The sequence below is a fragment of the Pristiophorus japonicus genome, chromosome 12 (assembly GCF_044704955.1).
Source record: "Pristiophorus japonicus isolate sPriJap1 chromosome 12, sPriJap1.hap1, whole genome shotgun sequence".
NCBI classification, from domain to species: domain Eukaryota; kingdom Metazoa; phylum Chordata; class Chondrichthyes; family Pristiophoridae; genus Pristiophorus; species Pristiophorus japonicus.
The window spans coordinates 79,718,535-79,741,922 of NC_091988.1; the positions used below are offsets into that span (position 1 = coordinate 79,718,535).

At 47.2% G+C, this 23,388-nt stretch overlaps 1 protein-coding gene across 1 annotated transcript; it reads right to left on the reverse strand.

Annotated features, from left to right (window-relative positions):
* Window positions 1-12,329: 12,329 nt before the first annotated feature.
* On the reverse strand, window positions 12,330-12,854 carry LOC139276949 (urocortin-3-like). Its single transcript, XM_070894946.1, has one exon. The coding sequence runs from the start codon at window positions 12,852-12,854 to the stop codon at window positions 12,330-12,332; it is 525 nt and encodes a 174-aa protein (XP_070751047.1).
* Between the last annotated feature and the right edge of the window lie 10,534 nt (window positions 12,855-23,388).

Consider the following 23,388-nt stretch of genomic DNA (forward strand, 5'->3'; position numbering starts at 1 on the left):
TACTTGAATTGATCACAGTGGTATGGACGCCATTTTATAAATCGCAGGTTGCTTCTTTTAAAAGGCTGCTTCAACTTCTGGGGAGTTTTGAGGTACTGTGGAGTTCTTTTAAGATGATTTGAACATCTGAACAAACATCTTATTATACTGTGGACGATTGGAATTTAGTTTTGATGTCTTAGTGGGAAAATATATTGTTTGTGAACAATAGGTAATACTGATAGATATTGTAATGGGGCCTGTCATTTCTCAGCCCGTCTTGATGACTATGCATATGCTGCAGACTAGAGATGGCAGAAGATATATTCAACAGCATTACGTGCCCAATCTAAGATGTGCCACACTGCTGAGGAGGACGAGATCTTACACCCCACGCACTTACAGGGAGAAGCAGTCTTACCTGAACTTGTCCGATAACACGTGCTTTAGGAGACTGCGCTTCCACAAAGAGGTTATCAGTGAAATATGCCAGCTCATCAGTGGAGATCTGCAGCCTGCCAGCACCATCAGGACCACACTCTCCGTCGAGGTCAAGGTCATCGCGGCACTTTCCTTCCACACTTCGGGCCTCAGCTGGCCACATTTGTGCTATATCTCAGCATGTCACACATTGCTGCATTAGACAGGTCACTGAAGCCCTTTACGCACGCAGGATGGACTTTATCAGCTTCCCTATGACCAGGGAGACACAGACTGAGAGGGCTCTAGGATTCGACCGAATTGTTAACTTCCCCAAGGTGCAGGGAGCAATAGACTGTACGCACATCGCCATGCAGGCATCTGGGAATTAAACATACAGGGGTATCTGACAATTCGGAAGGATAGACAAGTAGGGAAAGGAGGTGGGGTAGCTCTGTTAATAAAGGATGATATCAAGGCAGTTGTGAGAGATGATATTGGCTCTAATGAACAAAATGTTGAATCATCGTGGGTGGAGATTAGAGATAGTAAAGGGAAAAAGTCACTGGTGGGCGTAGTTTATAGGTCCCCAAATAATAACTTCACGGTGGGGCGGACAATAATCAAGGGAATAATGGAGGCATGTAAAAAAGGAACGGGAGTAATCATGGGGGATTTTAACCTACGTATCAATTGGTCAAATCAAATCGCACGGGGTCGCCTGGAGGAGGAATTCATAAAATGCATGCGGGATTGTTTCTTAGAACAGTATGTTACAGAACCTACAAGGGAGAAAGCCATCTTAGATCTGGTCCTGTGTAATGAGACAGGAATAATAAACGATCTCCTAGTAAAAGATCCTCTCGGAATGAGTGATCACAGTATGGTTGAATTTGTAATACAGATTGAGGGTGAGGAAGTAGTGTCTCAAACGAGCGTACTATGCTTAAACAAAGAGGACTACAGTGGGATGAGGGCAGAGTTGGCTAAAGTAGACTGGGAACACCTACTAAACGGTGGCACAATTGAGGAACAGTGGAGGACTTTTAAGGAACTCTTTCATAGTGCTCAACAAAAATATATTCTAGTGAAAAAGAAGGGCGGTAAAAGAAGGGATAACCAGCCGTGGATAATCAAGGAAATAAAGGAGAGTATCAAATTAAAAACCAATGCATATAAGGTGGCCAAGGCTAGTGGGAAACTAGAAGATTGGGAAAATTTTAAACGACAGCAAAGAATGACTAAGAAAGCAATAAAGAAAGGAAAGATAGATTACGAAAGTAAACTTGCGAAAAACATAAAAACAGATAGTAAAAGCTTTTACCGATATATAAAATGGAAGAGAGTGACTAAAGTAAATGTTGGTCCCTTAGAAGATGAGAAGAGGGATTTAATAATGGGAAATGTGGAAATGGCTGAGACCTTAAACAATTATTTTGCTTCGGTCTTCATAGTGGAAGACACAAAAACCATGCCAAAAATTGCTGGTCACAGGAATGTGGGATGGGAGGACCTTGAGACAATCACTATCACTAGGGAGATCGTGCTGGACAGGCTAATGGGACTCAAGGTAGACAAGTCCCCTGGTCCTGATGAAATACATCCGAGGGTATTAAAAGAGATGGCGGAAGTTATAGCAGATGCATTCGTTATAATCTACCAAAATTCTCTGGACTCTGGGGAGGTACCATCGGATTGGAAGGCAGCTAATGTAACACCTCTGTTTTAAAAAGGGGGCAGACAAAAGGCAGATAACTATAGGCCGGTTAGTTTAACATCTGTAGTGGGGAAAATGCTTGAAGCTATCATTAAGGAAGAAATAGCGGGACGTCTAGATAGCAATCAAGCAGATGCAACATGGATTCATGAAGAGGAAATCATGTTTAACTAATTTACTGGAATTCTTTGAGGATATAACAAGCATGGTGGATAGAGGTGTACCGATGGATGTGGTGTATTTAGATTTCCAAAAGGCATTCGATAAGGTGCCACACAAAAAGTTACTGCAGAAGATAAAGGTACGCGGAGTCAGAGGAAATATATTAGCATGGATCGAGAATTGGCTGGCTAACAGAAAGCAGAGAGTCAGGATAAATGGGTCCTTTTCGGGTTGGAAATCGGTGGTTAGTGGTGTGCCACAGGGATCGGTGCTGGGACCACAACTGTTTACAATATACATAGATGACCTGGAAGAGGGGACAGAGTGTAGTGTAACAAAATTTGCAGATGACACAAAGATTAGTGGGAAAGCGGGTAGTGTAGAGGACACAGAGAGGCTGCAAAGGGATTTAGATAGGTTAGGCGAATAGGCTAAGGTTTGGCAGATGGAATTCAATGTCGGAAAATGTGAGGTCATCCACCTTGGAAATAAAAACAGTAAAAGGGAATATTATTTGAATGGGGAGGAATTACAACATGCTGCGGTGCAGAGGGACCTGGGGGTCCTTGTGCATGAAACTCTTTTTGGAAATGAATCCCAGAAAGTTAGTTTGCAGGTGCAGCAGATAATCAAGAAGGCGAATGGAATGTTGGCCTTCATTGCGAGAGGGATGGAGTACAAAAGCAGGGAGGTCCTGCTGCAACTGTACAGGGTATTGGTGAGGCCGCACCTGGAGTACTGCGTGCAGTGTTGGTCACCTTACTTAAGGAAGGATATACTAGCTTTGGAGCGGGTACAGAGACGATTCACTAGGCTGATTCCGGAGATGAGGGGGTTACCTTATGATGATAGATTGAGTAGACTGGGTCTTTACTCGTTGGAGTTCAGAAGGATGAGGAGTGATCTTAGAGAAACATTCAAAGTAATGAAAGGGATAGACAAGATAGAGGCAGAGAGGTTGTTTCCACTGGTCGGGGAGACTAGAACTAGGGGGCACAGCCTCAAAATACGGGGGAGCCAATTTAAAACTGAGCTGAGAAGGAATTTCTTCTCCCAGAGGGTTGTGAATCTGTGGAATTCTCTGCCCAAGGAAGCAGTTGAGGCTTGCTCATTGAATGTATTCAAATCACAGATAGATAGATTTTTAACCAATAAGGGAATTAAGGGTTATGGGGAGCGGGCGGGTAAGTCCACAGCCAGATCAGCCATGATCTTTGTGAATGGCGGAGCAGGCTCGAGGGGCTAGATGGCCTACTCCTATCCCTAATTCTTATGTTCTTATGTTCTTATGTTTTTCAGGATGCAGAGGTTTTCAGGAACCACAAGGGATTCTACTCCATGAATGTGAAACTCGTTATCGACCACCAGCAAATTATTATGGCAGTGAATGCAAAATTTCCGGACAGCATCCATGATGCTCACATCCTGCGTGAGAGCACTGTATCTGACATGTTTACCGGTCAGCCACATGATCAATGCTGGATGCTTGGTGACAAAGGATTTGGCTAGCCACCTGGTTGATGACCCCCCCTACGTAACATCCAGGCAGAAGCCGAAAAGCGATACGAGAGCTACAGAGCCACACGCAGTATCGTCGAGAAAACCATTGGAGTGCTTAAGCAGCGCTTTAGATGCTTGGACCACTCAGGAAGCGAGCTACAATACCACCCTGAGCAGATAGGTCATTTCGTAGTGGTCTGCTCCATGCTGCACAACTTGGCTATCAGGAGGGGATAAGAATTTTCAGAAGGGACTGCCGGTCCACCTCAGGAGAGGAAGAGGAGATGAGGAGGTGGACACTGACCTCGAGCCAGACAATCAGGCTGACGATGAAACCATGCCCCCTCCCCCTCTAGACTGCAGGAAAGGGCCCGTGGTGGCTACATAGCTGTAAGACTCTAACGTCAGCAGCTCATAAATGAATGCATTGCTTAAAATAATGTTGGTGGTATTTACAAAGCTGCAACACTGCTGTGTCTGCAGCTCATACATCAATGGTGTGCATCACCTTGGTGACAGTTAAAGTTTAAGTTGATTCAAGTTAAGTTTAATTATCCCCTTTCATGTTGAAGAATCACCAGTGTGTAACGGTGCAGCTATCTGAGACAATGCACAACAAGGTTATGTTAAATAAAAAATATTTAATGAGAACATTTGTATTAAATCATAATTATAACTGTAAAAAACACCCCACCACACCCCCACCCCACCTCACAACAAATTTCGAACATTTAGATCAATCAAATGGTCAACATCTCCAACAACACAGAACACAAATGCAAAACAACAAGATAGCTCCCTCCCACCTTTCCCCAAACCTCTCAACAAAATAGCAACAACAACATAAAAATATGACCAAGACAACACCTGTAACCATACACCTCACTTTCCTTCCCCCCACCCCACGCTTCTCCTCCCCGCCTCTACCCCTTCCCCTTCCCCTCCTGACTCCAAGCTGCTTGGCCGAGGAGCTCCCCAGGCGCTGCTTCATTGGGGGGATGACAGCAGAACCGCTGCTTGGACATGGGATATGGGAGAGGATGGTCCCAAGGGGGGGAACGTCCTCCGAGCCAGAAGCAAGATCTTCCTCCTGGCTCTCATGTGTCATTGGCAATGGGGGTGCGGCACCTTGGGTTGCAGTGCCGCACTCCGGGACCGCTGGGAGGCCTCTGTCACCAGTGTTCCTGGTTATCACTTCCAGGGCCTCCGCCATCCGTGGCACATACTCCGTCATGTTGGCGGACATGCTGGCCAGATGCTGGGATATGCCCCCCATTTTCTGGAGGATCTGCTGACCTATGTCAACACTCCTCCAGGACAAGTCTACCATGTACCCGCTCAGATCTGCCGCTCGTGGAGCAGACCTGCCGCGTCGAACCAACCTCCGCTTGGTCGGCGCCGTCCTGGAGACACTTCGGGTGCCTGTGCCAAGATGCTTGGTACCTCCACGGTGGAGGTGGGAATGGCCACAGGAGCACTAGATGTCTTTGGTGTGGACTGTATTATTGAGCTTGGTGATGCAGGCTCCTCAAAGTCGGCACTGTCATCCGTGGAGAAGGGACCCAGCAGATCCACAGGTGAGAATCGGAGCTCCTCAGCACCAGATGGAGGATTATCCGGCGAGTCCGGCCCCGCGCCCCCACCTTTTGGGCTCGGTGGTCTTGCCTGGGGCCGTGCTGCTGGCTGAGCTGCAAAACATAAATGAGGTTATTAGAGGAGGAGGGGGTGCTCGGGTCACAAGGTGATTCCAGCACTACACGCAGCATATGCACGACAAAAGCACCACCACTATCAAAATCATCACAGACATCACATTGCATGACCATCAACACATTCTGCATTGCAATGATTCTCATGAGGTCATCATTATTTAGAGAACACTTTTATCATTCATCTATCATATATTATTGGACAGATATGAGTGGGTGTGGCATCTATTGAATTTACATCATGCAGTGGTGTATACTTTACACACGTGGTTTCACATCAGGTTCTGCTGCTGCTTGCGTGGCCGGCCGGGGGTTGCTCCCCACTAGTGCCAGTACCCACTCCTCAATGTCGGTGAGGTCACTGATGACTGGTGACCCGCCACCCGTTCGCCTCCGCTCGGCCCTATTCCTCGAAAGCTTCTTCTGTAAAAGGTAACACCAGCACGACATGGCATGAGATCATTGCATGAGATCATTGCTAGGTACTGTCACAGAGACTGATACAACACATAACCGACAGATGTAATCGTGATTATTATGCAAATTATCATTCTTTACGTAAAGACGTACACTGTAAATGCAGGCTTTGAGTAAAACATTCCTGGTATAAGTGCAAGACGTCACATCTGATGTTAATCACGCGTTACACATACAGTTCAAATTATATAATATATAAATACATGTAAATAAATGTAATACTTATTCTGGCAGATCCGACAAGGTCGTTCCAGCGCTTGCGGCACTGGTTGCCGTCACACACCTCGTTGGTCACTGACTAGGCCACCTCGGCTATGTCAGCCGATATCTAGTACACCTTTGGGGTGGGCTTCCAAGACCACCCTGGGTCAATTGACCCCAGCGTGACTCGACCTCCTGCAGGAGGGAGGCATTTGCCTCATCAAGAATCTCCTCGCTCTTTTTCTTCCTCCCAATTGTTCCTCTCCCACCTCACTGCTTTCGCCAGTGTCAGTCTCCACAGTGCTGTGTCTCCTCCTCCGTCCCTTCCATTGTTAAAAAAAAATTTCCGCCAAAAACTCGTGGGAACAATGTTATTTGTTCTCTGAATTCTTTTTGCTGCTGGAAAATCTCCCTCCTGCCTCCCAAAACAGCCAAACAAGCACACACCATACCCACACAGGCTTTCAGTTTCTCTCTGCTCCATCTCTCTCTCTCCTCTTCTGCGCATGTAATGATGACCCCTGACCTGAAACACAGGAAATGACCCTTGCCATGCCGTTGTTATGGACACCGACACTTTACAGCAGAAGGTCAAAAATATTAACGCCGACACCCATTTCAGATCGCTCGCAGTAATGCCCATTTTATAAAATGGAAAGTTGGGGATTTGAAAATGGGCGATAATCCGCAATCTCAAAACCCACATTTACTGTCAACGCTGGAAATAATGCCCATTTTTGGGCGATCTGAGCAAAAGTGGAAAGTCTAGCCCCATATCTTTTGTTATGTGTAACCATGCAGGTTATATATGATTTTTTTGTGATAATTACTTCTTCATTAAGGAGGGAGAAGTGTAATATATATAGGTCCATCCAGTGGACTACTGTGGCACTGCAGCCAGTGCTGTTTACAACTATAAACTGTTCAGTACACCTGACAGGGCTTCCTAAAGTTATCAACCATCTTAGAGCCTGTGTGTTTGTGATGTCGTACTGAAAACATAACACACAGGATATATACGGCACAGAAACAGGCCATCCACCCCAACCAGTCCATGCCGACGTTTATGCTTCACTCGAGCCTCCTCCCGTCTCTCCTCATCCAAATCTATCAGCGTAACCCTCTATTCCCTTCTCTTATATGCTTGTCTAGTCTCCCCTTATACTATTTGCTTCAACCACTCCCTGTGGCAGCGAGTTCCACATTCTCACCACTCTCTGGATAAAGAAGTTTCCTCTGAATTCCCTATTGGATTTCTTGCTGACTATCTTATATTGATGGCCTCTGGTTATGCTCTTCCCCACAAGTGGAAACATTCTCTCTGTATCCACTCTATCAAAACCTTTCATAATTTTAAAGATGTTTATTAGGTCACCCCTCAGCCTTCTCTTTTCAAGAGAAGAATGGCCCAGCCTGTTCATCCTTTCCTGATTGGTATACCCTCGCATTTCTGGTATCATCCTTGTAAATCCTCTCTGCACCCTCTCCATATCTCTATATCCTTTTTATAATATGGCAACCAGAACTGCATGCACTACTCCAAGTGTGGTCTAACCAAGGTGAAGCGAATAGTATCGATGCATTTAAGGGGAGGCTAGACAAGCATAAGAATGTTCTGCTGTCTGTACCTCAAATCCATTTACCCGCCTTTGCTCCTTATCCCTGTTCAATTTATTTTTAAGGAACCTAAATGCAAAGTTGGGTAACCAACACAAAGTGTCTCAGCATTTTCTGAGGCTCTAATTTCTGTGGCCCTGAAACGGTAGTTCTAAAGGAACATGATGAGACTAACAAATGCCAGCCCCATGAAAAGGCATTTGGCTAATCTTTCAGAAAGGTTAGAACAGCCTTAACTTTATCTCACTGACGAAGGTCACAGTGGTGTAGTGGTTATGTCACGGACAGGTAATCTAGAGGCCTTGACTAATAATCCAAAATGGCAATCCTGCGCCCTCCCGCTTTCGCGATGCGCTCCCACTCGCCGCCATTTTAATCGCGCATCTGTTTGGTTTTGGGAAAGGTACCTCTGCAGGCAGACGAGGGTCCTTGTTAATGTATAAAAGGGATCCTATCCTGCTCCGCCATTCAATAGGATCATGGCTGATCGAGAGCTGAGCTCAAGATCAGATCAGCCATGATCTTATTAAATGGCAGAGCAGGCTCGAGGGTCCAAATGGCTGACTCCTGCTCCTATCTCTTATGTTCTTATGACGCAATTTGGAGCCAGGCGCCGTTATAACTCCATCGCACAGTGCCGATCCCCACAATTAAATCTGGCAGCAAATGGCTGGGAATGTAGGAAATTTACATTTTTAAGAATGTTTTATTTCTGGGCCAGGAGGAGCAGGATTGTTTGTCCATATCCCACATTGAAACCTTAAGCTTCCCCTGCCCCATCTTCCCTCTAGGGACACCAACGCTGGTTGGAGGTTTCATCACATGACCTCCCGCCTCCCACCCCCACACTCGTAGGGCACCGCCTTCTCTCGGCCAATCGGAAAGCAAACAGACTCTTTCTTACCCAATTGGATGATTTTCTTTGACTGTCAATCAAACAGCCTTTCTCCCCTCCCACCCCCCACCCCCATTATTTTTCTAGCTAATAGATGAAAGTTTTCAGAGAAAATGAAAAAAAAACACTATTTATTTAATGCCCCCATGATCTTTCTCCAGAATTGCTTGCAGGAATGTCCTGGAGAATAATCTTCAATTCTTGGAGACTCCAGGACAACCCTGCTTTCCTCGCTGTCCGCGATCCCTTCTGGATTTTTCCGTCCACTTACCTTAGTGCCAGGGATCGTTCCCTCGGGTCCCTGGCGGAGGCATTCTGCACCCGCAGTACCAGTGCTGCTCGCGGGAGACTAAGATCCAACTTTATCAATGAGGTCCGGGAGTTAAAATGTCTCTTGCTGATGATGCCACAAGGGGCTTCCGGCTCGACCCTCCCACCCCACCTTCTGCCCGCTCGGTTTTTTAAAAATATATTAATTCATGGGTAGTGGGCGACACTGACAAGGCCAGTATTTATTGCCCATCCCTAATTGCCCTCGAGAATGTGGTGGTGAGCCGCCTTCTTGAACCGCTGCAGTCCGTGTGGTGAAAGTGCCCCCACAGTGGGGGAGTAACTTCGTCGTAGCGGTTTAGTACAACTGAGTGGCTTACTAGACTATTTCAGAGGGCAGTTAAGAGTCAATCACATTGGTGTGGGTCTAGAGTTAATTATGTTTGTCAATAGACTTTAAAGAAAGATTTGCCAAACATGTTTTCATGAAGGTAGTATCACTTTGATCAGCAATGTCATCTTTCCCACCCAGTCACTTTATTGCTCACACTGCCATGTTTTGTTTGGGTCAGATCTACCTGCATGCGTAGATAGGGAGAAGCTGTTTCCACTGGCAGGAGGATCACTAAGCAGAGGTCATCGGTTTAAGATAATTGACAAAAGAACCAGAGGAGGAGATGAGGAGAATTAGGGGGCGAAATTCGGGAGCGCCCCGTTTGGGGGCGGTAATCTTCGCGAGGCGAGACTTCCTGGGCCTGGCGCAGAAGTCCCGCACTGCGACCTAAATTGGGGTCACCGCCTCTGACAGGAAGTGAAGCCCAATATCGGGCGCTCCACTTCCTCTCGGGTCCGGTTCGGGGGCGCTACCCGGGTGAATGTCGGAGCGCTACGCGGCCTCTCCGTGTGGTGCTGCCATGATCCCAGGACCCTCCGCTCCCATTAAAGGCAAGGGCATGCTGCGTGCTCTGCAGGGTTTTCAGAGGCCTCCCCTGGGCCACCGTGGATGCGCTGGCCGCAGACCGGCACCGAAGCACAATGCCGGGCTGCACCATCGCGGCACGGACCCCGTGAGAATCGACACGGGGGCCGGAGCGGTAAGTCGGAGGGCAACGTAAAATTACACTGTGCACCTCCCCGTTAAATTTCGCCCCGCGAGCCAAGTGCGGCCCGGTTCGTAATCTACGAGGCTGGCGCTGACATCGCCCACAGTGGCCTCACGGGGCGCTGCCCAAGTTCCGTTGTGGGACGGAAAGGGGTCACCACGGGGCGAAAAGGGGTTGCAGCGCATGGTGATGATGTCATCGCTGGAGGTGTAGCGGCCCGGGGCGCAACAAGCGGGTGTGCAGCGCTACTGGTTTCGCACCTCCGCTAACTCCCGCTCAATTTCACAGGAGCCGATAGCAGCCACCCACCCCCCCCCCCTGCCCCCCAGCAAAAATACATTCGCGTCCCATTAGCGCTCCCCAGAAGTGTTGACGGGAAGCACACAGCAAAAGAATTTCATCCCCTTGTTATTTACGCAGCGAATTATTACGATCTGGAACGCGATACCTGAAAGGGTGGTGGAGGCAGATTCAATAGTAACTTTCCAAAGGGAATTAGATATATACTTGAATGGGAAAAAATTGCAGGGCTGTGGGGCAAGAGCAGGTGGGAGTGGGACTAATTTAATAGCTCTTTCAAAGAGATGGCACAGGTACGATGGGCCAAATGGCCTCCTTCTGCTCTGTGTGATTCTATAATTCTATGAAAGAGTGTCTGGTTTGACTGCCTTGGTGGAGAATTTTTTAAAGCATTCAAACTTGCCGATAATTTCCCCCAGTCTAGCTATGGATTGGAGAATTTATGAATCAATTGTGGCATATTTGGCCAATATAATTTCGGGGCTAAGGGGAAAGTGCGGGGATAAGGGGACGGAGAGGGGGGGGGGAAGTGGGACTAATTGGAGAGCTCTTCCAAAGAGCCAGCATAAGCACGATGGACCGAATGGCCTCCTTCTGTACTGTATGATTCTATGAGTTAGTGCCTCACTACAAGAGGGAAAAAAATGTATACACCTTTTTGGAAATATATGTAAAGACACAAGAAAGGATGCAATCTCCTTGCCAGTGAGACTGTGTCAACAGAAAATATTCTGCATGGTCCTGGGTTGCCCAGCAGGGTAAAGGTTAAAGGGCAAAGTGCATGATTCCCCACTCCCAGTGAGGCTAAGCTCGAGGGGAGCACAGGTCAGAGACAGGCCTACAGCATTGCAGCCATAATTCTCCGACCTACACTCCTTATCAGCGTGTCTCCCCGCTAGGAGCACGGTATAAGCCCTCAAAGGCAGTGAAGGGAGGTTCAAAATTCTCACCTTGTTTTCAAATTTCTCCACGGCCCTCGCCCCTCCCTATCTCTGTAACCTCCTCCAGCCCCACAACCCCCCGAGATGTCTGCGCTCCTCCAATTCTGACCTCATGAGCATCGCCAAATTTAATCACTCCACCATTGGCGGCCGTACCTTCAGCTGCCTGGGCCCTGAGCTCTGGATTCCCTCCCGAAATCATAAAACCAACCACTCTTGGTCACCTGTCCTAATATCTCCTTACGTGGCTCGGTGTCAAATTTTGTTTGAGAACGTTTCTGTGAAACGCATTGGAATGCTTTACCTCGTTAAAGAAAAACTTAAATTTATATAGCGTCTTTCACGACCAACGGGCATCTCAAAAAGCACTTTACAGCCATATAAGTACTTTTGGAGTGCAGTCACTATTGTAATGTGGGAAATGCAGCAGCCAATTTGCACACAAGCAAGCTCCTACATACAGCAATGTGATAATGATCAGATAATCTGTTTTTTTTGTTATGTTGGTTGAGGGATAAATATTGGCCAGGACACCGGGGATAACTCCCCTGCTCTTCTCCGAAATAGTGCCACGGGATCTTTTATGTCCACCTGAGAGAGCAGACGAGGCCTCGGTTAACGTCTCATCGGAAAGACGGCAACTCTGACAGTGCAGCATTCCCTCAACACTGCACTGGAGTGTCAGCTTAGATTTTTTTGTACTGAAGCCTCTGGAGTGGGACTTCAACCCACAACCTTTTGACTCAGAGGCGAGTGTGCTTCCCACTGAGCCACGGCTGACACTAAAGGGTAACTTAAGGGCAACTTGTTATTGTTGTCGTCGTTGTTGTTATAGCACCTAAGAGAAAATGAAGTCCTGTCCTGTGCTTGATAATGGAACAAAAGGCAACAAACACTGGAAGCGTTAAAGAATAGATTTAATTTGTCCAAGTCGTGTGTTACAACCTAAGTATTCAGAACAAAAATAAAAAGGAATTCTGCAGTTTTAAGTTAGACTTTCTTTTTTAACAGCACCCACCAACCCATACAACATTCAAATCATTTTCCAATCCGCGCCATTAGTTCAGCGTTGGCCGCAGCTTTCGCCCTCATATCTTTCGCTTTGGCGAGGTCGATGAGGATGCTGAGGATGTTGGTGGGCACATCGAGAGACAAGGAGAACCTGGTGTCCTTGCTGTTCCTCCTGGACAACAACATCTCCCTCCTCCGCTGGAAGTCAAAGGGGGACTGGAGCAGGAAGGGCAACGTTCTCCTCGGCCAGTAGGTCTCCTCGCCGAAGGAGCCGGCCACCGCGGGGTATTCGCCTTCGACTAGCGAGGGGTCGGGGGACCGCTTGCTTTTCTCCGCCGGCAGCCCGTCGGTCAGGAGGGTCCCAAGCCCCCGGCTTCGGTTGAGGATCCTCACGGTCAGGAGTCTGGCTGTTCCCTCCTCTGCCATCTTGGCTGCGCTTTCCTCATAGCCATAGCCGCCCGCAAACCTTTCGCTCCTGGCCTCGTGAGCTTTCAGCGAGATCACACACATGATGAGGAGAGCTGAGAGCGCCACGAAGCTCTGGCTTAACATCCCGAATCCGATCTGCAGAAAAAGATAACATCATGGAATTGGGACCAAGTGAAGTTGTATCAACCACCTCCACCGCAACACTACAGAAAGGATGTGGAGCGATTGAGTAGACTAGGCCTATATTCTCTAGAGTTTAGAAGAATGAGAGGTGATCTCATTGAAACATACTAAATTCTTACAGGGCTTGACAGGGTAGATGCAGGGAGGATGTTTGCCCTGGCTGGGATGTCTAGAACTAGGGATCACAGTGTCAGAATAAGGGGTCAGCCATTTAAGACTGAGTTAAGGAGAAACTTCTTCACTCAGAGGGTGGTGAATCTTTGGAATTCTTTACCCCAGAGGGCTGTGGAAGCTCAGTCTTTGAGAATATTCAAGACAGAGATCGACAGATTTTGGGATATTAAGGGAATCAAGGGATATGGGGATAGTGCAGGAAAGTGGAGTTGAGTTCGAAGATCAGGCATGATCTCATTGAATGGCGGAGCAGGCTCGAGGGGTCGAATGGCCAACTCCTGCTCCTAATTCTTATGTTCTTATGATACAATTTGAAAAAATGTGTTATATAATTTGTACACCATCGGTGATCTCAACCAGTAACAAGGGAATTATAAGGTCTCTGTATTGCCCAGCGCTGGGTTTGGGGTGGTCATTTCACCAAAAGTGATTTTTTTTGCGCTGGTGTGAGAAGCGCAGCCCTGTCACGGATTTGGGGTCTCTGATGATAAGAAATGTTGCCTGCGCCAATGAGGCATTCGTGCAGTGCTTGCGGGACGCAACGTTCAGCGCAGCACGGACGAGCCGCGTCGTACAAACGCCTCACAACGTCCCTCCCCTTTATTTAAGGGGAGGGCTACTGCGAACTCTGCAGCCCACTGAGCCACCGGGGAAGCTGTCGGCCGACAGCAAAAAGATGGTGGCCGCCGCACATTACCACCTCCCCTTTAAGGGCGGCCGGGGCGCCATAGCCACCATAGCTTCACGCACCAATTTCTCCCAAGGAGCGCTAAGGGCATGGCGATTACATCATCGCTGTGTGTGCGCCCTGTCGGTGCGCGAATCGCAGGTCACGGTGCAAACCACTTTTTGCCGGCGGATGTGGCCGCCGCATCCACGCGCTAACTCATTAGTGCCGGCCACAGCGCTAACTGGCCCTGCGCATAGGGGCAACTTCGATCCCGAGGTGTCAGCCATTGCTCAGTTGGTAGCATCCTCACCTCTGAGTCTGAAGGACATGAATTCAAGTCCTACGCCAGAGACTTGAGCACAAAAAATCCCTCAAACTACAGCAGATTATCTGGTCATTATCTCATTGCTGTGCATAAATTGGCTGCCGTGGTTCCCACAGTACAACAGTGACTGCACTTCAAAAAGTACTTTAGTGGCTGTAAAGCACTTTAGGATGTCTGGTGGTTGCTAAAGGCGCTATATAAATGCAAGTTCTTTCCTTCATGTATAAAATCATGTCATGCAGTTCCTCCTCATGTATTCTGTTTATACATTAAAAATGAATTAAATAAGAATGAAATTACATTTATATCGTGATCTTTACAGTAGTGTCAGCCTAGATTTTGTGCTTGAGTCCACAATCTTCTGACTCAGAGGCGAGAGTGCTACCCACTGAGCCACAGCTGACACCTTAAGAGAGGTGTGCTATTAAGATATGTTGGAGAGTTCTGTACCTGTGACATTCTATATGCAGCGATTGTAATGACACGTCCATTATCTACTTACTGTGTTCCTCCCATACCTCAGCCTCTGCTTTCCTGCTCTAATGTACCTATCCTTTAGTTATTTCAGAAGGATTTTTGAAATCCCTATTTGCCGAAACCGACTATTACAGATCTACAACATTTAATAGTGATTTTCCTGATGATACCAGGGCTAAAGGCACCACCGAATAGGGTCATGTACCCCTGGCTCTGGTGCCTGGCAGAAAACTAGGAGCAGGAGTGGGCCATTCAGCCCTTCAAGCTGAAGTGATGCTTCAGTTGTATGGAGCCTTGGTCAGACCCCTTCTGGAGTAACCATCAACATCCTGGGATGTCACCATTGACCAGAAACTTAACTGGACCAAATACTGCAAAAACAAGAGCGGGTCAGAAGCTGAGTAGTCTGCGCCGAGTGTTTCACCTCCTGACTCCCCAAAGCCTTTCCACCATCTACAAGGTACAAGTCAGGAGTGTGACGGAATACTCTCCACTTGCCTGGATGAGTACAGCTCCAACAACACTCAAGAAGCACAACACCTTCCAGGACAAAGCAGCCCGCTTGACTGACACCCCATCCACCACCTGAAACATTCACTCCCTCCATCACCGGTGTACCATGGCTGCAGTGTGTACCATCTACTAGATGCACTGCAGCAACTCATCAAGACTTCTTTGGTAGCACTTCCCAAACCCGCAACCTATACCACTTAGAAGGACAAGGGCAGCAGGTGCATGGGAACACCATCACCTCCACATTCCCCTCCAAGTAACACACCATCCTGACTTGGAAATATATCGGCCGTTCCTTCATCTGGGTCAAAATCCTGGAACCCCTCCCTAACAGCACTGTGAAAGTACCTTCACCACATGGACTGCAGCGGTTCAAGAAGGCGGCTCACCACCACCTCCTCAAGGGCAATTAGGGATGGGCAATAAATGCTGACCTTGCCAGCGATGCCCACATCCCATGAACGAATAAAAAAAAAGTTCTGGGCACCGTACCACAGGAAGGATATGCCAGCCTCAAGTTCCTACAAATCCCCTGGGAGGACAGACGCACAAACATTAGCGTCCTCATCCAGGCCAACATCCCCAGCATTGAAGCACTGACCACACTTGATCAGCTCCGCTGGGCAGGCCACATTGTTCGTATGTCAGACACAAGACTCCCAAAGCAAGTGCTCTACTCAGAACTCGTCAACGGCAAATGAGCCAAAGGCGGGCAGAGGAAACGTTACAAGGACACCCTCAAAGCCTCCCTGATAAAGTGCGACATCCCCACTGACACCTGGGAGTCCTTGACCATAGACCGCCCTAAGTGGAGGAAGTGCATTCGGGAGGGCGCTGAGCTCCTGAGTATCGTCGCCGAGAGCATGCAGAAATCAAGCGCAGGCAGCGGAAGGAGCATGCGGCAAACCAGGCTCTCTGCCCACCTTTTCCTTCAACCTCTGTCTGTCCCACCTATGACAGAAACTGTGGTTCTCGTATTGGACTGTTCAGTCACCTAAGAACTCATGCGAAGAGTGGAAGCAAGTCTTCCTCGATCCCAAGGGACTGCCTATGATATCAGCCTTGGAGAGGGTGAAGCGCAGATTCACCAGAATGATGCCGGGACTGAAAGGGTTAAATTACGAGAACAGGTTGCATAAACTTGGCTTGTATTCCCTTGAGTTTAGAAGATTGAAGGGGTGATCTGACCGAGATTTAAAATATAAAAAGACTCGATAGAGTAGATACAAAGACACTACTTCCTCTGCTCAAGGGCTCAGGAACAAGGGGACATAATCTTAAAATTAGATCTAGGAAATCAGGAAGCACTTGTTCACCTGAAGGATAGTGGAAATCTGGACTTCTCTCCCAAAACAATCATGAAATCATAGAAATTTACAACACGGAAGGAGGCCATTTCGGCCCATCGTGTCCACGCCGGCCAACAAAGAGCTATCCAGCCTAATTCCACTTTCCAGCTCTTGGTCCATAGCACTTCAAGTGCACATCCAAGTACTTTTTTAATGTGGTGAGGCTTTCTGCCTCTACCATCCTTTCAGGCAGTGAGTTCCAGACCCCAGCACCCTCAAATCCCCTCTAAACCTCCTACCAATTACTTTAAATCTATGCCCTCTGATTGTTGACCCCTCTGCTAAGGGAAATAGGTCCTTCCTATCCACTCTATCTAGGCCCCTCATAATTTTATACACCTCAATAAGGTCTCCCCTCAGCCTCCTCTGTTCCAAAGAAAACAACCCCAGCCTATCCAATCTTTCCTCATAGTCAAAATTCTCCAGTCCAGGCAACATCCTTGTAAATCTCCTCTGTACCCTCTCTAGTGCAATCACATCTTTCCTGTAATGTGGTGACAGGCTGTGGCAAAAGACTGTGGATGCTAAATAGTGGAGGTCCAAAGAGACTTGGGGGTCCAGGTACAAAGATCATTAAAATGTCATAAACAGGTACAGAAAATAATCAAAAAGGCGAATGGGATGCTGGCCTTTATATCTAGAGGACTAGAATACAAGAGGATAGAGGTTATGCTGCAGTTATACAAAGCCCTGGTTAGACCATGCCTGGAGTACTATGAGCAGTTCTGGGCACCACATCTTAGGAAGGATATATCGGCCTTGGAGGGAGTGCAGCGTAGGTTTACCAGAATTATATCCAGACTTCAAGGGTTAAATTACGAGGCGTGATTACACAAATTAGGGTTGTATTCTCTAGAATTTAAAAGGTTAAGGTGTGGTCTGATAAAAGTTTTCAAGATATTTAGGGGAACAGATAGGGTAGATAGAGAGAAACTATTTCCGCTGGTTGGGGAGCCTAGGACAAGGGGGCATAGTCTAAAAATTAGAGCCAGACCTTTCAGGAGTGAAATTAGGAAACACTTCTACACACAAAGGGTGGTAGAAGTTTGGAACTCTCTTCCGCAAATGATAATTGTTACTAGATCAATTGTTAATTTTAAATCTGAGATTGATAGCTTTTTGTTAATCAAAAGTATTAAGGGATATGGGCCAAAGGTGGGTATGTGGAGTTAGGTCACAGATCAGCCATGATCTCATTGAATGGCAGAACAGGCTTGAGGGACTCAATAGCCTCCTCCTGTTCCTGTAACAGGAATATTCCCTCTGCTCATTACTTCTGGCTCAATCTTTCTTTGTTAAAGTGTCAATTTGCTAGAATTATGAAACAAAGACAAATGCTACATTTATGATGCTACTAACATGTAGCAACCAGGGGAAGCTTCCTCTGATCACTTTTCTCTTGCATATGCTCAGGAACATGCTGCCTGAAAGGGCGGTGGAAGCAGATTCAATAGTAACTTTCAAAATCATAGAATCATAGAAATTTACAGCACAGGAGGGGGTCATTCGGCCCATTGGATCCGTGCCGGCCGACAAAGAGTTATCCAACCTAATCCCACTCTTCAGCTCTTGGTCCGTAGCCTTGTAGGTTACGGCACTTCAAGTGCACACCCAAGTGTGGTGAGGGTTTCTGCCTCTACCACCCTTTCAGGCAGGAACTCGGATAAATACTTGAAAATGAAAAAAAAATTGCAGGGCTATGGAGAAAGAGCAGGAGGAAGTGGGACTAACTGGATAGCTCTTTCAAAGAACTGGCACAGACACAATGGCTTCCTTCTGTGCCGTATTACTCTATGATTCTATGGTGTAGGAGAGCAGAGGTCCAATTGGTCAGACCCAAATTCAAATATAATTTCAATCACACTCGACCCGTTTCCTCTCAATCACTCGTATCAGAAAAAAAATACAGAACCTTGCCTCCCTCCTGGATTTGCAGACACTGTCTGTCTCTCTGGGCAGTCTGCAACACACATTCATTGCTCTCTCTCTGGGCAGTTCTTCAATCTAAACTGTCCTGTTCACCTTCTGAACTTGTGTCCGCAACCCCCTGTTTAGAGCTGGCAGCTGAACCAAATCATTTACTAGGCTCGGGCCTGCCTCTACCCACTAGACTCTCAAAAGCTTCCATAAACCGGCTGCTGTATTCCCTTATAAAGGTTCCCAATTTCCTTAAACTCTCCCTGGTGGAAAGAAAGACTTGCATTTATATAGCGCCTTTCACGAGCACCGGACGTCCCCAATCGCTTTACAGCCAATGAAGTACTTTTGGAGTGTAGTCACTGTTGTAATATAAGAAACGCGGCAGACAATTTGCCCATAACAAGCTCCCATGAACAACAAAGTAATAATGACCAGATCATTGTTTTTTTACTGATGTTGATTGAAGACTCTTCTTCGAAATAGTGCCATGGGATCTTCAACGTCCACCTAAGAGAGCAGACGGAGCCTCAGTTTACCATCTCATCCAAAAGGCAGCACTCCCTCAGCACTGCAGTGTCAGCTGAGCATTTCTGTGTTCAAGTCTCTGGAGTGGGACCTGAGCCCACAACAATCTGACTCAGAGGCAAGAGTGCTACCCACTGAGCCACGGTTGATAAAATAGCTAAGCTATCTGATCCTCAGCCCTTCTATAATACCCTCTCCACTGCTGAGCTGTCCCCAAGCTGAAAGAAATTGTACCTGTGCCCTACACACGAGCTCATTGTAAACCTCGCTGGGCTTTGATTTCTGTTGTGGTTTAAACCTACTGGATGTTCAAGTGGGGTTTGGGATAGAGATTTTCCACAATTAACTGCAGTAATTTAAGCTGCAATTTAAAGAGTTGCTCTGGTAAGCATAAATATCATGGTGAATTCATGGATTTGCCCCCTCACTATCTCTGTAACCTCCTCTTGCCCCACAACCCTCCGAGATCTCCGTGCTCCTCCAATTCTGTTCGCTTGTGCATCCCCCGATTTCAAAAATCGCTCCATCATTGGCAACCATGCCTTCAGCTGCCTGGGCCCTGAGCTCTGGAATTCCCTCCTTAAACCTCTCCACCTCGCTTTCCTCCTTTAAGACGCTCCTTAAAACCTGCCTCTTTGACCAAGCTTTTGATCTCCTGTCCTAATATCTCCTTATGTGGCTCGGTGTCAAATTATGTCTGATAGCGCTCTTGCGAAGCCTTGGGACTTATTTTTATTAAGTTAAAGGTGCTATATAAATGCACGTTATTGTTATAAATTGGGACGAACTCGGGTTGTTCTTTTGGGAGTGGGCTGCCTTCTGATAGAAGGAGCTGGTGGAACAGAACTCTGCAAATTAAGATCTGAACTCTCCTTCAACAACCCTGGATCGGAATTCCCCTCCAACAAATGACAAAGCCATTGGCTTGTATTGGTTCTGCAGATCACAGAATTCTGACTTTCAAACAAGTAAAGAAACGTTTCCAACACTCTATCTGGTTAAAATATTTTTTTTTTCACTTAAATAAAAACGCAGTACTTTCTCATTGCTTTTCTCAAACGTCCCGGGTCAAATTAAAATTAAAAAAACACTCCGGTGGGAGGGAAAGGTGATTTGATACAAACATTTCCTTTGTCAAAATCCGCTTCCAATTTCATTTCTTTCCATCCGTTAGCGATTGTGGGGAGAGTCACAGAAACTGCGCCTGAAATTGGTCAATCGTGTCTGAAATTGATCAGCCACAGTCCCGCGTGTCCCCTTTAAAAGTAGCTTTGAAATAATAGTTTATGTCCTTTAAAAAAAAAATAAACATTCGTTTTATGTAAGTGCACCTACCTGCAGAAACTTGCGAGGTGAGAATTCCGTTGCACTAATTCCCCTCACACACATCAGGTGCAGCAAGCGACTCTCAAAGTGCTTCCAAGAGGCTCCTGATATATACTTGGGAGATTGAAGATATGATCTGATCGCTCTCTGCTCTTTCGATGTCTCTAGGGGGTTCCAGCAGTCCGCTCGTAATGAAAACATTTCCCACTTACGTCCGAATGATTTGTGCTTCACACACACACACACACACACCAACATAATCACTCAAAGCACAGGATCTTTGGATCCCTGTCACTCTCATATCCGGATCTAGGCTGATAAGGCATATTACTTTCCTCACATTGATTTCCATAACTCCAATTTAGATTCTTCTGCTGCGATTGTGACAGAACTTGTTCATCTCAGCCTTCTGCTAAAAATAGCAAATCCTTCTGTAATCAAACGGTTAGAAAACTAACCCCGCCACAGCAAAATAGTGGACATATGAACAGGAGGCCATTCAGCCCCTCGCGCTTGTTCCACCATTCAATCAGATCATGGCTGACCCGTATCTTAATGAAAAAAAAGACTTGCATTTATATAGTACTTTTCACAGCCTCCGGACATCCCTAAGCGCTTTATGCAAATGAAGTACTTTTGGAAGTGCGGTCACTGTTGTATTGTGGGAAACGCGACAGCCAATTTGCGCACAGCAAGCTCCCACAAACAGCAATGTTATAATGACCAGATAATCTGTTTTCGTGATGTTGATTGAGGGATAAATATTGGCCCAGGACACCGGGGATAACTCCCCTGTTCTTCTTTGAAATTATGCCATGGGATCTTTTACATCCAACAGAGACAACAGGCGGGGGGCTCGGTTGAATGTCTCATCCAAAAGACGGCACCTCCGACACTGCAGCGCTCCCTCAGTATTGCCCATCCGACATGCAGCACTCCCTCATACAGCACCTCTAACAGTGCAGCGCTCCCTCAGCCTAGATTTTTGTACTCAGGTCGCTGGAGTGGGACTTGAAGCCACAACTTTCTGACTCAGAATCAAGAGTGCTGCCCACTGAGCCGCAGGTGACAACTCCCATTACCCTCCTTGGTTCCATACCCCATAATACCCTTCCCTAACAAAGACCTATCAACCTCAGTTTTGACATTTGCTATTGACCCCCAGCCTCAACAGCTTTTTGAAATCAGAAGAATGGGTTACCCGCATGCAAGGCCTCTGTTTCCCACCCGCAGATTGTGAGGATTCCTGGCTCCGGGCAGATAGACCTGTGGCACTAGGTCACACAGAGGAAGGAGGGAGGGACCACGGGGGGGCGGGGGCTGAGATCAGCCTCCGGAGGATCATGGTGGGGGGGGGGGGGGGGAGGCGGGAGGGAGAGAACATCGGGGCCAGCCTCAAGATCATCGGTGGAGGAGGGGGTCTGTCCGGGAAGGCAATCGGCGGCTTCATGAGAGGATCTCCAATCACAGTGGATGGATTAGGCAGGAAACCCTCGATCCAGGAGGGAGGTTTAATGACACTTACCTCCTGGATCCAGCAGTCCCCGCTGTGCTGTAACTGCCAGGTCTTGCAAGGGGTGTAAAACCTCGTAAACACAGAATGGAGGTTAAAGAAGAGGCTTCCAGCCTCATTATAATATTTAAATTGACGTTACGCCTCCTGGCAGCGGGTTGGCTGCCCGCCCCATCCCGTCTCCGTTAAAACCGGAAGTGGGCAGGTGTTGGAGGTGGGTTCAGGTCGGGATTCCAATTTTTAACAATTTTAACTGCCTCCACATTCCTAATTTTTTTCAGGCTAAAATTCCTCCCTGCATCTCATAAAAACCTAAGAAATAGCAGCAGGAGGAGGCCATTTGGCCCCTCGAGCCTGCGATCCCATTTAATAAGATCATGGCTGATCTGATCTTGGGCTCAGCTCCACTTCGCTGCCCGCTTCCCATGACCCTTGACTCCCCTATCGTTCAGAAATCTGATGAGATCCTCCTTAAATATATTCAATGACCCAGCCTCCACAGCTCTCTGGGGTAGAGAATTCCACAGATTCACGACCCTCTGAGAGAAGAAATTCCTCCTCATCTCAGTTCTTAATGGGCGACCACTTATTCTTAAACTATGCCCCCTAGTTCTCGAGTAAGGATTCTTCAATCTGATTGGTTGAAGAGCTTTGCTGTTACTTGGCCTGCTCACGTTATCCCTGGTGTCCTGGGGCCAATATTTATCCCTCAACCAACACGTAAAAAATGATTATCTGGTCATTATCTGATTGCTGTTTGTGGAGATTTCTGTGCTCAAATTGGCTGCCACGTTTCCTGCATTATAACAGTGACTACACTTCATTGGTTGTGAAATGCTTTGGGTCATACTGTGGTTGTGAAAGGTGCTATAGAAATGTAAATCTTTTTACATTTTATCAGCTGCGAAGGCTGTCAGTGCCAAGCCTAATTCTGTCCTCGCTCGATGCCTACCCATGGCATTATAACAACAACTTGAATTTATATAGCACCTTTAATGTAACAAAATGTCCCGAGGTGCTTCACAGAATTATTATGAGTTTAAAAATTTGACACCGAGCTGCATAATGAGAAATTAGTGCAATCGACCAAAAGCTTGGTCAAAGAGGTACATTTTAAGGAGTGTCTTGAAGAAGGAAAGAGAGGTAGAGAGGAGGAGAGGTTTAGGCAGGGAGTTCCAGAACTTGGGGTCCAGGCAACAAAAGGCACGGCCACCAATGATTGAGCAATTCTAATCAGAGATGTTCAAGAGGGCAGAATTAGAGGATGCAGACATCTAGGGGGGTGGGGGGAGGTTATGGGGCTGGAGGAGATTACAGAGATAGGGAGGGGCGAGGCTGTGGAGGGATTTGAAATCGAGGCGTTGCTTAACCTGAAGCCAATTCAGGTCAGCGAGCACAGGGGCGATGGTGAGCAGAACTTGGTGCAACCTCGGCTTAACATTGACCCGCTCCAAACCCCATGACACTGAGCCAATTGCAACGCCCACCTAAGGATTGCCCAACCTGAGATCGGCTAACTCAATGGAGACCTGGAATTGAATTCATAATAACATAAGAACATAAGAAATAGGAGCAGGAGTACGCCACATGGCTCCTCGAGCTTGTTCCACCATTCAATAAGAGCATGGCTGATCTGATCCTGGCCTCAACTCCACTTCCCTGCCCGCTCCCCATAACCCTTG

Coding starts and splice junctions, on each gene's coding strand:
- LOC139276949 (XM_070894946.1), bottom strand. CDS start 12,854: ATGTTAAGCCAGAGCTTCGTGGCGCTCTCAGCTCTCCTCATCATGTGT.